The 15,732-nt window shown below is 35.6% G+C and overlaps 1 protein-coding gene across 3 annotated transcripts in view; it reads left to right on the top strand.

Moving 5' to 3' along the window:
• Positions 1-15,732, top strand: part of CACNA2D3 (calcium voltage-gated channel auxiliary subunit alpha2delta 3) — a 460,032-nt gene that overhangs the window by 277,998 nt on the left and 166,302 nt on the right. For all 3 annotated transcript variants that reach the window (XR_008578815.1, XM_054838171.1, XM_054838172.1), the window contains one exon: positions 15,290-15,368. Coding sequence is in view for 2 of the 3 variants with exons in the window: in XM_054838171.1 (XP_054694146.1) it covers positions 15,290-15,368 (79 nt within the window). In the remaining variant the exon portion in view is untranslated. The remainder of the gene's footprint in view (positions 1-15,289; positions 15,369-15,732) is intronic.

The raw sequence follows: 15,732 nt of genomic DNA, 5'->3' as shown, positions 1-15,732 counted from the left end.
TTTTGAACTGTGAGAATTTAAAACTGGATTTTGGTACTAATTCTACTGTGTCCTTTGGCCAGTTATTCCTGACTAGTAAAGAGAAGCATTGTATTGGCCCTCATTATTTAAATGGCTCTGTAACTGCCACGGTAATTTTAAGTCTGTTGGATTACAATCATCTTGTATAAAACATCTTAAAAGTGTGGACTATGAATCACAGCATCATGATTTGTTTAGAAGACAGTTAACTCTTATGGAACAGAATTCCTATACTATTTAGCATTTTAAAGATAATACCTGATATCCTCAATTTCATGTGGAAAGGAGTTGGCAGCCTGTGTAGGTTAAGACACAAAAATGTAATAGACTCCTTTTGGTCTAACATTACAAGTCTGTGTGAATCTTTCGCAAGTATAATTTTCAGAAGTTCTGTCTTGAAGATAATGCTTATCGTCACACTGCACACGTGTTTGGAGAGCAGGGAATGGAGTTAAATTTTTTTGCGTTTTTCCCAAGTAGAGTTGGTCTGAAAAATCAACTCCCCTTTCTGAAATGTGAACTGTACTATTTAATGTGATTCCTCTGAATTTACCAGTTCTGTAAAAGAAAATCAGAAAGTTTCCAGGATGAGACAAATTAGAAATAAATCATAAGGTGAGAAGGCCATGCTTTTATGTCTAGCCTATAAATGATGCTGCAAGTTTTTGTGACCTAGTTTAATGAAAGGGTTAAACAAAGTGTTATACACTGTTTGCTGTCTTTAGGCATTTGTTCTGTATCCATGGACTTATTTTAATGTAAATAGGCACCTCAACAGCTGTGTCCCCTTAAGCACATTTTATTTAGCAGCTGGGTTATACACGTCACTTGGCAGCCATGGATTTTCAATTTTTCCCCGTGCCAAGGGGGCAGCTGGAATAATTTGAGTGCTCATTAATTTGGGAGAAATACGAGCTGTGTAAGTCAGACAACATGAATCTTCTGTATGGTGTTGTACAAGGATAAGCGGATCAGGGTAGAAGCAATTTGCCCTGTCCCAAGGGGGCCTTCGTTTTTTAATAAGCTGGTTATGAAAATTCGATTTCTTTGCAGTTTAAAGACTCTAATTAGAGCCTGTAATTTCTCTCATATAACTGGAGTGGATGAAGGTTAACATTAGGCCTCCAGAGTCTTTTCACATTCATTTACAGACTTAAATCAGGTAATAGTTTGTAGCTAATTGGAACAGTGTATTAAATATTTAGTTTGACTTGACCTAACTGTGAGAACACATGGATGCTGTAGGGCTACGAAAATGATAAAGTAGAGCTAAATTTAATTTTTGATCAAAGATAAACTTAAAGGCTGTATAGTAATTTTAATACTGACTGGTATACTATGACAGTCTGAGCAGCAATTGCCTTCAGTTTGTTGAAATGTCACAATAAAGGAATATGATGTCTAATGTTCTTGCTGTAACACTTTGATGGTTCAAACAATTCATGGTGTATATACACAGTGTCTGAAGGATTAAATGTTTTTCAGCATAGCAGACAGGTTTTATGTAAAATCTCATTTATTTTTCTATCCACTAACTCAATATTTTCAGAAATTTTTTTTTTAAAGAAATTGTAGTGCTTCTACTCACAGGAAGTCCAATGACAGACACACATTCCTGCCAGAATTTGCCAAACATTTGGTCTGCTGTTCCATCAGAGCAGTATCTGCCTTTGCAGCTTTTGCTTTGTCTGATTTTTTTGTTTCAATGGATCAGTAAGGTAATCTTAAAATTCCATGCACAATTTTTTTTCCCTGTTCTTGTAAATAAAGCCTTCAGGTTTATTCTATTATGCTTGTAATTTGCAAAATTCTTTGCATTCTGAGTAAAGGTCACTACAGTTTTCTTTGCTACATTATAAAAGTCGTCTTGTTGCTGGTTGGATTTCTAGAACTTGAACCTTTTGCCACTCTAGTTAGTGTAAAACCTAACATAAAATTCAGTTGCACAGAACCAAACATAGGCTTACAAAGTTTAGCTCAGCACCACATTGACTTTTACCTAAAATGGTTGGTTCAAAGCAGAGGCAGAGATTTCCATCTCCTTGTAGTGAAGGAAAGCTTGCCCAAGTTAAGCCTGCATGAAAAAAAGACAGGTAGACAATATCTTAAGTCATGAAATACAGAATCTCACTTCAAAACAATTCTGTAAAGCTTCCATGAAGCAGATCATATTTTATTCAACTGCACATTTTTAGTAGTGCGCCTCAGCAGGAGTGGCTATGGTTCAAATTTTTCTGGCTTTGTTTTACTGATTTTTTAAATTTTTTTCAATTGTGTGAATTTTAGTCTATTAAACAACTTTGTCAAATATATATAATCCAACTAATACTACTATCCTATACTATACAAAATGACATTGCACAGATGTAGCTGGGTGGACCTATCAGGGAGCCCAGAAGGACCTTGCATCTGATATCTTTTTCAATTACCCTTCTACGGTTCAATGTCTACCAAATCATTTTGCCTTTGGTAACAGAATTTAGTGCTCAGACAACAATTACATTCTTTTAGATTTCAGCTGGTGAAATTTTTAAAGCCTTTTTACAAATTTGTAGAACTGATTCTTATTTCCAGTAAGAATTGTGCACCTTAATTTGTTTGACTATGGGTACCTGGGTACTATTGTCTTGCTCGTATGTTAATGCCATTGTAGTTTAGACTGGAGTCTCATCTGCTCATCTTCTTCCTAACCTTTCCCATAGTTTAAGTGAGCTGATTTCTTATCCCATGAACTGAGTTCTAGTCCCCTTTGTCTTGTTTGAAGGCTCACTTATCTACTCAGCAAATGGTCCTGATAGCAATGAAGTCCCTTGTTCATTTGTGAACGAGGCTGTGGATCTAAAACTGGAGTAATAACAGTGGTGAAGTACTTCAAAGTGAAAAGGGAAGAATGCCGATAAAGGGAAGAGGTTAACTAATATTTGAGAGAAAATAAAGAAGAAAGATACTGTCTATTAGACAGGAAAATAAAAAAACCCATGCGTCTGTAACCTCAAAATAGTCAAACTTTTCTGGCTATAAACTTGTTCAGGCCTCAGATTCTTGGCTCATGATCTGTACCTTTAATCTCAAGTTTCCTCTCCAGCATTTTTTGGATGCTAGAAACTCCATTACTGATTGGTGGAAAATCAGTGATAAAACTTCTAAATATCACCTTATTTTGTTACACTGTTTTCCCAGTTGCCAATTTTTATAAAATGGTTTATGACTGCAATAATCCCCTCAAAATCAGCTGTTATGGGAGATAATAGCCGGTTGTCAGAGCATTAACCAGCCCTGACTTCACTTTGGGCCATTATATAACAAAAGAATGAACTGGTGGTAAAGTTGCCAGGTGTATTAAATTATATGATGAATTATAGAGGTTCTGTAGTGGGGATTAGTGTCCAAAAGAGACTAGTGGAGATTGCCAAACCCATTATCTGATAGGACTGCAGGCTGGACAAAATCCCAAGGGTGAAAGGCCAGTGCTTTATCCATTATGTCATCCTCTAATCTGTGTCTGCACCACGCACAGTGAAGTATTCTGCAAATGACTTACCATTGTTCTATGTTACATCCTGGAACTATGTAATAACAGAAGTGGAGACATTGGCAGTATTTGGTTACTTGGAATTTAGTCTGATTTTGATCTTTCCTTATGGATTCTTGCAAAAAATATTAGTTCATATACAAGAAAGCTAAGTAGTGTAGTAGCAGAAATTGTATGATCCTGCTTTTTACTCAGAAGCTTCAGTTAGATCCAAGAAAGTTGGTTATGTCATGGTTTCCGCTCTAATCCCTTCCCCTCCTCTCTGTTCAAAGTAATTTGTTTAGGCTGCTAATTTGCATTTAAGGAAGAAAATATCTGTTCTACATTTCAGGAAATCCACCAGCATTTTGAAGAAAGGCAATAATAGGTATAGTTGAATTCTCCTTAAGTAGTTCATCTAGACTTGGCTGTTAATGGTTTGTAATGACTCATCTAGAATCTTGCATATCAGGACTGGAAACAAAAATTTCTTTAGCTTTTCAGATGAGAGCACAGAACTTCTTCCTAGCTCCTATAAATAGTATCATATTTTACTTTGAAATAGTAACATTGTTATGATAAAAAACTGATGTCAGGTAATTTTTGAAAGTTATAAAAATATGAATTAAAATTTTCCTTTCCATATAGTTGAACTCATTGTACCATGGCTGGTTTTAGCAGTGGAAGTATATAAGAAGTAGAATAAATACAATTTTCTAAAATTCAGTAAAATATTTCTAAAATAGTTCTTCAGTAAAAGTGTGTAGTGTATACACAATATTTGGAGGTGCTGTATAAGGATTTTATTGGCATTCTATAGATATATCTGAAATATTTATAACACAACCCATTGGTCTCAAAGTAAAGGTGAGAGAAATATCATAGCTTGTGCTGAAAATAAAAGTTACAGCAAAGGTAACAAGTTGGGTTTTGGTAATTATTTTTTTTTTCCCCCAAGTAATCATAACTTTTTGAAAAGTAGTCTCTGGGATGTCATTTTCTAGACACAGTCTCAGCCCACAAGTTTAATATTCTCAAAATGTATGAAAATTTTCTTTGCTTAATTAACTGTTAAACGGCTAAGAAGAATTTAGTACATTCAAGATATATACTGTTGTATTACTCTTTGTACATTATTGGTTGCTTATTTAACATCATGAGTACATGCTGCACACTAAGCAGGAAAGATAAGCTAGAAAGTATTAGGTGCTCTTAGACCTATTTTGTGTTTTTTTGTTTTGTTGTTAAATGCCAAAATCTTTACACATAATTCTTTAGTACTGTGCCATTTGAAGCTCCTCTGCCTGTGAGGGAACTGATCTTACGCAGTTCTGTGACCAATAATTTGGGGTGTATAAAGCAGCTAGAACTTGTGTCTCATGTAAAAGACCTGAGATGTCTTGTTCCTTTCAGAGCCATGTCACCCATCAAACTCCTTTAGGGAAGCAATAAGCCTTGTGCTAATATGATGTTGCACACTTTCTCATCACCTGCTCTATCCTTGCACAGTGTACAATAGTGTAATCTCATCTTCCTCTGCTAATAATATTCCTAATATATTGGGTGAATTTTGACAGTAGGAAATTATTCTTCAAAAATCTAGTTGCATTATAATTTTCTGTAAATCAACAAAAGATGTCAACACACTTTCAGTGCTAGAAGAAATATTCTTACTCGATGTCTCATGTAAAACATGTAGCTTGTTTGAACTTTCTAAAAGTGACCCTCAGCAGCCCTAGAGTTACAGGGTGGATCTAGAAATGCTCCTCACAGGCAAGTGTGACATAGTAATGCTGTCCCCTGACCACAAGGGATTAACTGCAGCATCAGTTTCCTTTTCTCTTGCACGTATTTTCTGAGATAGGTCTATACAAAGATCTGTTGGGGATGCAGATGTTTGCGAAAGCAGGGCTCAGCTGCTTGATGATCCCCAGGCAGATTAAGTGTTTTTCTTTGTTACTGTTTTTGCTTACAACAATTATTTGGGGTTTGTTTCTGTTAACTGTCCCATCAGTATTTAGGGTACAATGCACAGTCTTTCGGTTATCACTGTAACAGAAATCACTGTAACAGAAAACACTGTTACAAGGCTGTCTGGGTACAGTGTGCAATTGCAGGAAGGAGAAAACCTGAAGAAATGTGTAAATGCAAACTTCTCCAAAAGAGGTATTTTAAATACTACAGGACGAAAATGAACAATGAAGAACTTTTTACTGAGTAACTTAATGTTTAAGGATTCAATTTCATGAGGTAATGTTTTCAATTTCATGGCTTCCTTGCACTGAGTGCAGCATAAGTTTAGTCTTTCAGCACCATATAGGGTGAAGGTCTCTAATAGGGTAGAAGATATTGTTGTAGTGCTATCTTGTGTTGTATCACAGGGCTTTGTAGCCCTCATCAATAAATTTTTGTGTGCTCGTTGTCTTCATGGAAATTCCTGCTAACTAATACAAATACTGCAACTAATGTAATACAATTACATCCTTAACTATTTTTTTCACCACTTCATAATAAAAAAGAACTAAAATTAAAAAAAACCTACAGAGACAGAGATAAGGTGAAGTTTCTAGAGTGACCTTGTATTTCTACTGTTTTTTTCCCCATGCCTGTTCATTGCCCTCTAGGTTATGCCCTTTGCAACAACCAGATACAATGGTGTACACTTGCAATTTGTGTATAATTTTTGGATTGCTTTGTGTCTGTAGATTGAAGTTAGAAGCCATAACACATCTCAAAAATCAATACATTTTACAAACTCAACATTTTTCCCTTTTCAGATTTGGAAAAGTTCCTTGTGCAAAGACATGTGACCTGCTCGGATTTTTTTGAATGTGAATCTTACTGATCTTGATGTATGGATCCAGTAGGACTCTCAAAAACCTTTATGATTGCATCCAGACTGTTCCTCACAGGAAAGTGTGGTGGGGTAATGCCATCTCCTTAGCACAGGGACCAAATGCAGCATCAATTTCCCCTTTTTCCATTGATGTCTTCTGAGGTAGAGCTGTACTAAAGGATGCTGGTGAGAGAGGAATAGGAGGATGAGATGATGTAAGGAGGAGTGATATTGAAGACCAATCTTGAAGTGGCAGCAGGCACAATGTAATGTTGGGAGGGAAGCAGTGGAAGCATAAATAAAACCTCAAGCTTTTTCTAAATTTGGAAGTAAGTTTGGATTGGTTACTTTTGGAGTTTGAACCTAAAAAAGACATCAGAAAGTTATAAAGCAGCAGGACCCCAAGGAAGAGAAGTCGACTATTGAGGCTTAAAGGATGAAGAGTTTATAAGTTTATCCTGGGTAACTAATTTTAAGAATATTTCCACTATGACAAAGGGTAAAAAGAAATGGAGCATGAAAAATTCATAATCAACAGAAAGAGAAGCTGGTTTGAAGAGACAAATAATTTGCAACATAAAACTGAAATAGCAAAAGAATAGAATCAGAAGTTAACCCTGGCAAATTAGAATGTGATGTAATTGTCAATTCTGCCACCAAAAATTACAGCTTGTAAAGTTAATGTTTGCTTTCCCCCCACCCTATTTTATTTTTTTACCTCTTGGTAGACTTTCAAAGAATGGGGAACCTCCCTAATGCTATTTTTCTGAATAGAAAACTGGATCTGCCTGGAAGGGATGCATATGAGAATTTAAAAATGAAGATTTTTCTTTTCACCTTAAGCTCTGTTAAGTTTCCCTGTATTCTTCTTGTGCTGTCTTAATCATATTCAAAGGGAGTGAACCAGAACTTTGCTTTTTGTCAGCAATAGACTTTGAGAATGTAGCTCTGGGGTTGTATTTAGAGGAGTGACACCAGTTCTTAATAAAAATTATTAATCATTCTACTCTGCTTTTAATCAAACATAAACAAACACTTTTTTATATATACTAACGTGTGTAAATGTTCAGTGCTTTTTAGATAACATCTGAATATGTTTAGGCAGAGTAGGAAAAGAAATGTGAATACAAAAATGAGTTGCCTTTTTCCTGGATGCCCATCTTCACTTTTCAGATGACAGTATGCAGCACAAGTTAAAATATGTTAAGGGACACCAGTGATTTTTCTTTTTGCAAAGTTCTATTAACAAGTGCAAGACACCAGAATAAATGGCAACTGTTTTCATCGTTAGGTTCACAAAATTCAGGCAATTAGACAATTGCTTTTGTGAATCTTGAATTACAGCATGTAAATCAAATCTAGACCAGCTCTGGTCACATCTGCTCCTACTGTCATTTTCTTAGCTGTTGATCAAATGAAAATTAAAGTGCTTTGATCAGTGCACCATTGAGACTGTTGCAAAGACCAGAATGTTTAAACCATTTGGAGGAGCGTCTTTGGATAGGGTAATACTCAAGTGGGGAATCCAGCATCTTGAACAGGATGGTCATGTGCTGTCTAGATGATAAACGTCCTTGCAACAGTGTCTTCAGCTGTATTGGGTGAGATGCTCTGAATTGCTGTTCTACTGAATCTTTAGATCCAGCTGGCCTGGGGTTGTATATCACTACTCCAGCACAGGAATGCATCATTGCTATTTATTATATTAAATTATGTGCAAACCATTTCCTAGCTATCTTAAGTATGTTCAAAAGACTCTCCTATGTGACTGTTCCTCAGACTTTCTGCTATGATACTATGCGAGTATCTTTTCTCTATACAGTTTGGTCAATTCTACAGCAGGAATTGCCTGAAGAAGTCTCTGGGATGGCTAGATTCTCCAACCAAGTAGCTAATTAACAATTTGAAGTATACAAATAGTGCCTATGAGGTGGTCTAGTCATAGCATGAGTTGCCTGGGAAAACCTCCGGGGCTGTCCCAAATTCCCACCTTGAGAGATCCTGTAACAATTAAGCCAATTCTTTGTGGTGATGCTAGTTAGGAATTCAGGCAATTGCTTAGTCTCACATTGATCCATTGTTCTCAGTCAATCAATTCACTCGTCTACACAGACACTAGCTGCGTCGTTCCTGGACCACCATAACTTATAACTATGGGAACTTGAATTTTATCCTTATATCCCACTTATAACTTAAATTCCATAGCTCTTGCCACAGGACTATTTTTATTTCTTGCTGAGCCAGAAAGGAAAGACTATTTTGCTGAAGGTGTCCATGAAATAGTTTGCAGCTGCAAACAGAGGTCTGCACTGTCAGCTGCAAGCAGAAGTCCCATTTCCCCTCCCACACTGTATTTTAAGTTTCTGGAAATACTATTTTACCAGCTGTTTGGCATGAAGCTATGACTTCACAGTTCCAGTGTGTAGAATCTTGCAGATTGACTTGTCTTGCTTAACGTAGATAAAAGAAGGTCCCTATTCTCTTTGCTATGCTGCTAGTTAAATGAAGTTTCAGAGGTGAGGACAGTTCAGGGACTGCAGATTAGTCCATGCATAATGGATGAAACTGTTAAGTGGATATTTCAGATGAAGTGGTTAACACTGAAATAGCTGTCATTTAAATCATCATTCTTAGGTTTCCTTACTAATGGTTGAGTTTATGCATCTCTGAGATTTTATATAAGCCGTCTGTCCAGAGTTTAAAGTTTCAAGCTTCAGAATATTCCCTAGCTGTAAAAGCAAGAAACTTATTAACAGTGCTCTCTTTTTTTTCAAAAGTTGAGGGGATGCAACAAAGAATAGAGGGCAAACCACCTGTGTAATCCAAACCATGATCTGTGCTTAGGTAAGGCAACAAGAGTGTAAAACAAAGAGACTGGAAAACCAGAGAGAAAGCAAGTTAAAAATAATGATAATATATGCAATTAAATATTTACTGTTGATTTAAGTATTTTACTCAGTGTAAGATTTTTGTTCAGTTTTGTCTGAATTACTGAGTTGGGTGGTTCAGTGCCTTAATATTATTTAATTCTGCTGTGTACATGGGAGTAGTTACCAACACAACTTGTGACAACTGCTGACATGTTGTGCTGCTTCTCACTAGCTCACTGTGGACTAGTGGTTTGGACCAGAATTCACAATCTTGCACATAGAAGCTGACTGTCCTAAAATACACTGTTGAAATTAGTCTGTTGCTTAATATGAATATGATTCTATGGTTCAGAATCATTTGAGCTTATGCAGCAATCTTTTAGTAAGAGTAGTAACTGCATTGAGTGCTCTTTCCCAGAGGTTGATCCTTCTAGGTCAGGAATGAGACCTAATAACAAGGTAATATATGGGAGGTTTCCACAGCTGCTGTTTTAAAGATAATTAAAATACATCAATCTCAAGTGGTATTCTTTGCCATTCAACACCCGCTTTAGAAAAATATGAAGTGAGAAAGTCACAAGCTCTATTAAAGATTCTAGTTCCACTGTCCTTCAGTTTCTGTAATGTCACTGTGGAGCTCTCACTCCATTTTCTGTGAACGTTGGCTTAAAGAAATAGTAGTCTGTGGCACGTCTGTAGGAGCTATATACTGTGCAGGAATAGCAAGTATAGTTCCAAAGATTAAATTTTTTTCTCTTGGAATAAGCTTTGCTTTGCATTCAGTGATTCTCATAACATCTACAATTTTCAGTTTTGTAGATAGTATATAACAATTCAAAAGTAGTTCCTCTGCCTGAGAATATTTTCTTTCTCCACAGCTAACAGTTCAAGTTAAGCCTTAATATAGTTGATATCATATTTTACAGGTCAGACACTGCAAGTATTTTGGTTCAGGTATCTCTCTCAAATATCTTACAAAGCTTTCAAAATTATCCAGAACTGAAGGGTTCTCTTTCTGTCATATGTGTTTTGCCAGAGACGTACTTATACCCTCTGATGCAGATTCCTTCTCAGATGAAAATGGTCTCTTGATTCAGTCACAGCACTTGGATATTGAAAGGTGTTTTTCTCATTTGGCTTATACTCAGTTAACCAGAGCATGTAGACTATGTAAATGTTGTTACTGCATCTTCTGGGACTGGCCCATAACAACTTTGAATTTATTCAGTCTGCCTTGACTAAAATGTTCTCTTCGTATGGATTAAAAAGAATTTTTAGTGTCCTAACATTAAGTGTTGTACCATAAGATATTGATATAGGTGTATCAGTGTATTTGCATGTACATAGTGTATACACTTATTAAAGCTCATAGTTTCTATTGAGTTATTATCTTTAAGGTCCAGTACAAACCATAGAATAAGACACACTTTATACTTCCTCAGCCATTATAATTTCTAGAGATTTCAATCATATGCCTCAGTACTATATGTATTTATCAGTAGATTATACGATATTAGAGCTATATCTGGATTGTTTGAATAAAATAGACATTTCATGCAATCATTTTGGAGAGCAGAACTGTTGTGACATGCTTTCCATTCAGATACTTCAGATATACAAAGAAGAAAATTTGGTGGTCACTATTAACAGTTTTTACTTAACAACATTTATCTTACATGGTATCTGAGAATATGGGTGGATATTAAATCTGGTACCTAATGTCTAGTCAATTTATGATGACAATTTCACTGGTAGCCATGACACGGTGTGTCATTTTGCAGCATGCATAGGTCTTGTCCACATGCAGAAGTTGAAGTAATTTGAACTTATCCTGGTAAATTAATGTAGTACTCCTATAATATTGACTTAGTTATATTTTTATGTAGATGAAGAAAACAGGTATATGATCACAGTAACTTTGTCCCTGTTTATTGGTGTCATACCATGGATGGTACCAGCATATTTAGAATTATTACATAGAATACTTATCCGGAAGACTAAAACTAATATAAAAGGTATGTAGATCCAAGTTTGTTTTGAAAAATGGGATTTAGAATGCAGACTTATTCAGGCAAGTTTCAATTCTAATCATTTATTACCTAATTCATTGCTGTGATCTCTGAAAGCAGAAAATAATATGGCAAGCATTTGTTTTGTAAAATTACTTCTACAGTGAATGCTTAGGCACTCACAAGTGTTTCCCACTGCAAGCTCACCGTGAATTAAGTTTGCACTGGTGGGTTCAATGAACTGATCAAATGAAACTTCTAGAAGTAGAGCTATGATCAGAGTTTTTTGCCAATCAGAGCTGATTTTGAAGATTTTTCTCACTACTCTGAATGGAGTATTAAACAATATTCATAATACCTATTAATGCATCTTTACGGTCAATGTAAAAGAAAAACTTTATCACTGACATTATTTTTAACTGAAATACCTTCCTGTGACCTTACATGTTTATTTTCTTATGAAGCTCTTTATGAATACTAAGTCATTCTATAAAGTAATGAGCAGTATAGAAATGGTATTTTAAAATTATAGTTTATCTTATTACATTTTATAAAAGATTTTATACTTCATGTTGACACCTGACGTAAACATTATTTATGTAGCACGCACAGTGACAGGTGCATAGAGAACAATACACAACTCATTGGGATAGGGAAAGAAAGTAGCCCTTAATAAACTTTGATCACTCATCTTCAGTGCTAGCTCTCTATAGGTTTTATTTTTATTTTTTCAAGTAATGCCAAATGATTAGCAGTATTTTTTATGATATTTAAAATATTTTCTAGCAAAATTGCAGATACCAAGTAAACTATATGTATAAAACGTACCCAGAGAAAAATCATGAAAATCCTTGCAACAGTATCACAGAGGCAGCCCATTCCTCATGATGATCTATGATACTGATTTGTTGAAATTTTATTTTTTGTGGGTTTAAAGCAGTTAGTTTTCTGCCTATGCCTATTATCATGCTTACTGCTCATCCTTTTAGATAAGGCTGGTCTCCTTTTATTAGGAACACAGTGTAGTTTGATTCTTTATAGATTAAAGCAGATCATTAAATATAAATCTCTCGGATGCATTCAGTCTCATCATGGGCTATATTTGAGCATCATTTTCAGGAAGATAAACTGTGACAGTGATTTATGTGGTATTTTGAGGGTATAAATCTCACTGTGCCCTTTCTCGTGTGCTTGGAGAATAAAGATTTTCTTTATTAATGCTTTTCATAGCAAACACCAAAGCATAAAAGTACCATTCTTTTGTTTAATGCTGTGTTCTTAAAAATCTTAGAGTAGGATTATGCATACTATTTGATTCAAACTAATTAACGTTAACAACACTACACAATCAGTGTGTATACTTTTTAAACAACCTAAATCATGATTGAGTCCTATGTACATTTTATGTTTGAAGACTGGGAAAAGTTTTGTGATTGAAATCTGGTTTCTAGGCATGATAATAATGCAAAACAGCATGTATGCCTAGAAACAGGATCTGGCCATTAAGAAAATGGACAAAAGGGCAGTGAGGGACTATAGTATCACAACTGAGAGTAAAGAAGGAAACTTTCAAAGACATTTTAAAACTACTTCTGTGAAAATAAACTCTATGGGAACTTAATATAAAGTTGGTAAATAGAAAGTTGGTATATTCTACAAATATTTTCTTTTGTCTCACTGTGAGTGAAAAAGTGCTAATTGAAAAAACTATAAGAAATTTAATTCTTTGATTATTTTTAAATTGCAAATTAATTAGAGGCCTTCATAAACTTCTCACATCATGACATTTCTTTCTGTGTAATTAGCTTTCTGTATAATTTAAGCTTGTCTATTTTGTGAATGCGAGACCCAATTAGCAATTGAATAAAATGTTCTGGAGCATATTTTGTTGTGTACAGCTTTTTAATGATGATAACAGAGTTTCTGTAAAAAAAGTTTGGATAATGATGATTCTGTTAAGTATACTAATAAAAAGATGAAAGGATCTGATGTGGGGTTTAGTTACAATTTTTAGTGTTACAATATGGAGTTAATAATCTTTTTTTTCTTATACATAATCATAGCACCATGTTTGCAGCTACAAATTGTCAATTTCCAGTCCCAACTTAATCTATTTATCTTCAAAATCCACAAAATGTAGAACAAGTTATTTTATTAGAAAATCAGTCAAATTTTTAATCTTTTGTATAAAATACTGCTAATTTCATAGAATCATTTAGACTGGAAGGGACCTCTGAAGATCATCTTGTCCAACCCCCTGCTCAGAGCAGGTGAAGTTAGATCGGGCAGCTCAGGAACGTGTCTGGTCAGATTCTGAATATCTCCCGGGATGCAGGTTTTGCAGCATCTCTGGAGAATGTTTTCTAATATTTTATCACCTTCATGATAAAAATGTTTTTCCTTATATCAAATCAGAATTGTTTAGGACCTTCTTCTGACTTTTGTCTCTTGCTGCATTGTCCTCTTAGAGTCCACCTTCAAGAAGAATCTGTCTTTTCCATTATGTTAGTGTCTGACTTGTATGGGCTAATCCAAAACTGAGCTCAGTGCTCCAGATGTGGTGTTACAATGGATAGAGGTGAATAATCACCTTGTATTCTTCTTGCTAATATGGTCCAGCATGCACTTGGCCTCTTTTGCCTGGACAAATTATTAGGGAATGGGAAAACGGTTGTGGAAGTTTAGGCACATGGAATGAGAGGCATAAGCCTTAGCGCAGCAAAGGCTACAGTAGGCAGAATATGGGCTTTATCTGTAGCTGTCAGGTGCTATTGCCAATCTTTTACTGGGAGCTTAGATGGATCAAGTGAGGCTCACTGTGCTTCATGTTACCCAGCTGCATCAAATGGTAAATGAAGAAGGTACGGAACTGTGTGGGATTCTAGATGGAATGTGCTGGGACTCAGGACAGTGATTTCAGCACACGCACATTGGCGGTTACAGACCCACCCTGAACAGAGGGACTACGAGTACCATGCAAACTTGTATTAGTGAGGTAGAGGAAGCCCTGGACAGCATGCTCCTTTTCTATTCCCTGTTTATCTAGCTAAAACCAACTTAATTATCTTTGGTGTAGTTTCCCATGTATAGAATAGTGTGAGAGCAGAAGGTATGAGGTATAAAATGTTGTCATCAGTCTACTGTGAGGACAAATTTGCACCTGTTTTCAAGGCTTGTAAAGTAACGCAACCCTGAACCCATCTGTATTTGATAAGAAAGAACTGAGAAAATGATATAGGAAAGAGAAATATTTCACTGGAAATTTCCCTTTGCTTTCTAAATGGCAGTTGTCTGAAGCTGCTCAAAACCAGTTTTGGATATAAATACTATAACATGGAACTGTGGAGTCCAGACAAACAAGTGTTATCATTTAGCATCAAGGCCTACCCTGCATCCAACGTTTCCAAAGCATGCCCTTCCTTACTGCCAAGAAATTTTATCTGGGCAGAATTTTAAGGAAAGCAGCAATTTTCTAGGATTTCTAGATGAAGGTGTCTGTGTGCATGCACATGCATAGACCAGCTGCACTGCGTTTTGCACAGATATTTCTGTCTGGGAAATGTGGCAACCCTGCACATGATTCTACTGTTTATCACTTGATAGCGCAAGTGCCACCTGTGGGTACGTCTCTCTAAGTTGACAAAGATACTGTCTCATATGAACCTTGAAAACTGAGAGGAATTTGCTTGCCTGGTGTTTCACATCCTTTATCTGCAGAAGTATTTGCTAATTAAGTGCCTTTTCCTCCACACCATAGCAATTTTTTCACTTTAACCATTTAACTGTAACTTGAGTTAAATGTCAGATTTTGAAAACATCCAAAGAGATCAGCCATTCTGTGACATAGAACAAAACCCACATTTTGTCATGAAGACATTACTGGCAGAGATATTTTTTTTTTTTAATCTATTGTGCTGTTTTACCAGCAATACTTTCTTAAAAAGGGTCTATCCATATGAATTATACATCTGTGTCTGAAGTTCCACTGTATAAGTTTTAAATGCAGTATTAATTGACTTGATCTTTTGCATTGTACTTTCAGGTTCGTATTTTTACCTATCTGATTGGAAGAGAAGCTGCTTTTGCTGATAACCTGAAGTGGATGGCCTGTGCGAACAAAGGTTAGTTAACCTTCAACTGTGACAGCCTTGTTTGCAAAACCCTATTACTGAGCCTTCCTGCATATCTGACCATTCTACAGATACGGTGTCACTGACAACTAATCAGAGAGGATGGGTTGTTTTTTTTTCCAGAAAAGACTTATTTATCTTGTAACATACAATTTAAAAAGAAAAAAAAAAAAGAAATTAATTTTTTTCTTAAAATATGTATGAAGCTTTTAAACTATGTGATTTATTTTTTTTCAGAGAACAAACTTTAATTTCAAATGTTTGTTCTGCTATAGCTTTTATTATTCAGTCAGAGTTAGTTTGGTTCCTAAGAACATCGGGTACAAGTGCTGTTAACTTAGGCACGGTATTGAAA

Source organism: Grus americana, chromosome 11 (assembly GCF_028858705.1).
Source record: "Grus americana isolate bGruAme1 chromosome 11, bGruAme1.mat, whole genome shotgun sequence".
Classification (NCBI taxonomy): Eukaryota; Metazoa; Chordata; class Aves; order Gruiformes; family Gruidae; genus Grus; species Grus americana.
The sequence above is the reverse complement of the archived record's forward strand: the minus strand, read 5'-3'. Positions and strand labels throughout refer to the sequence as shown.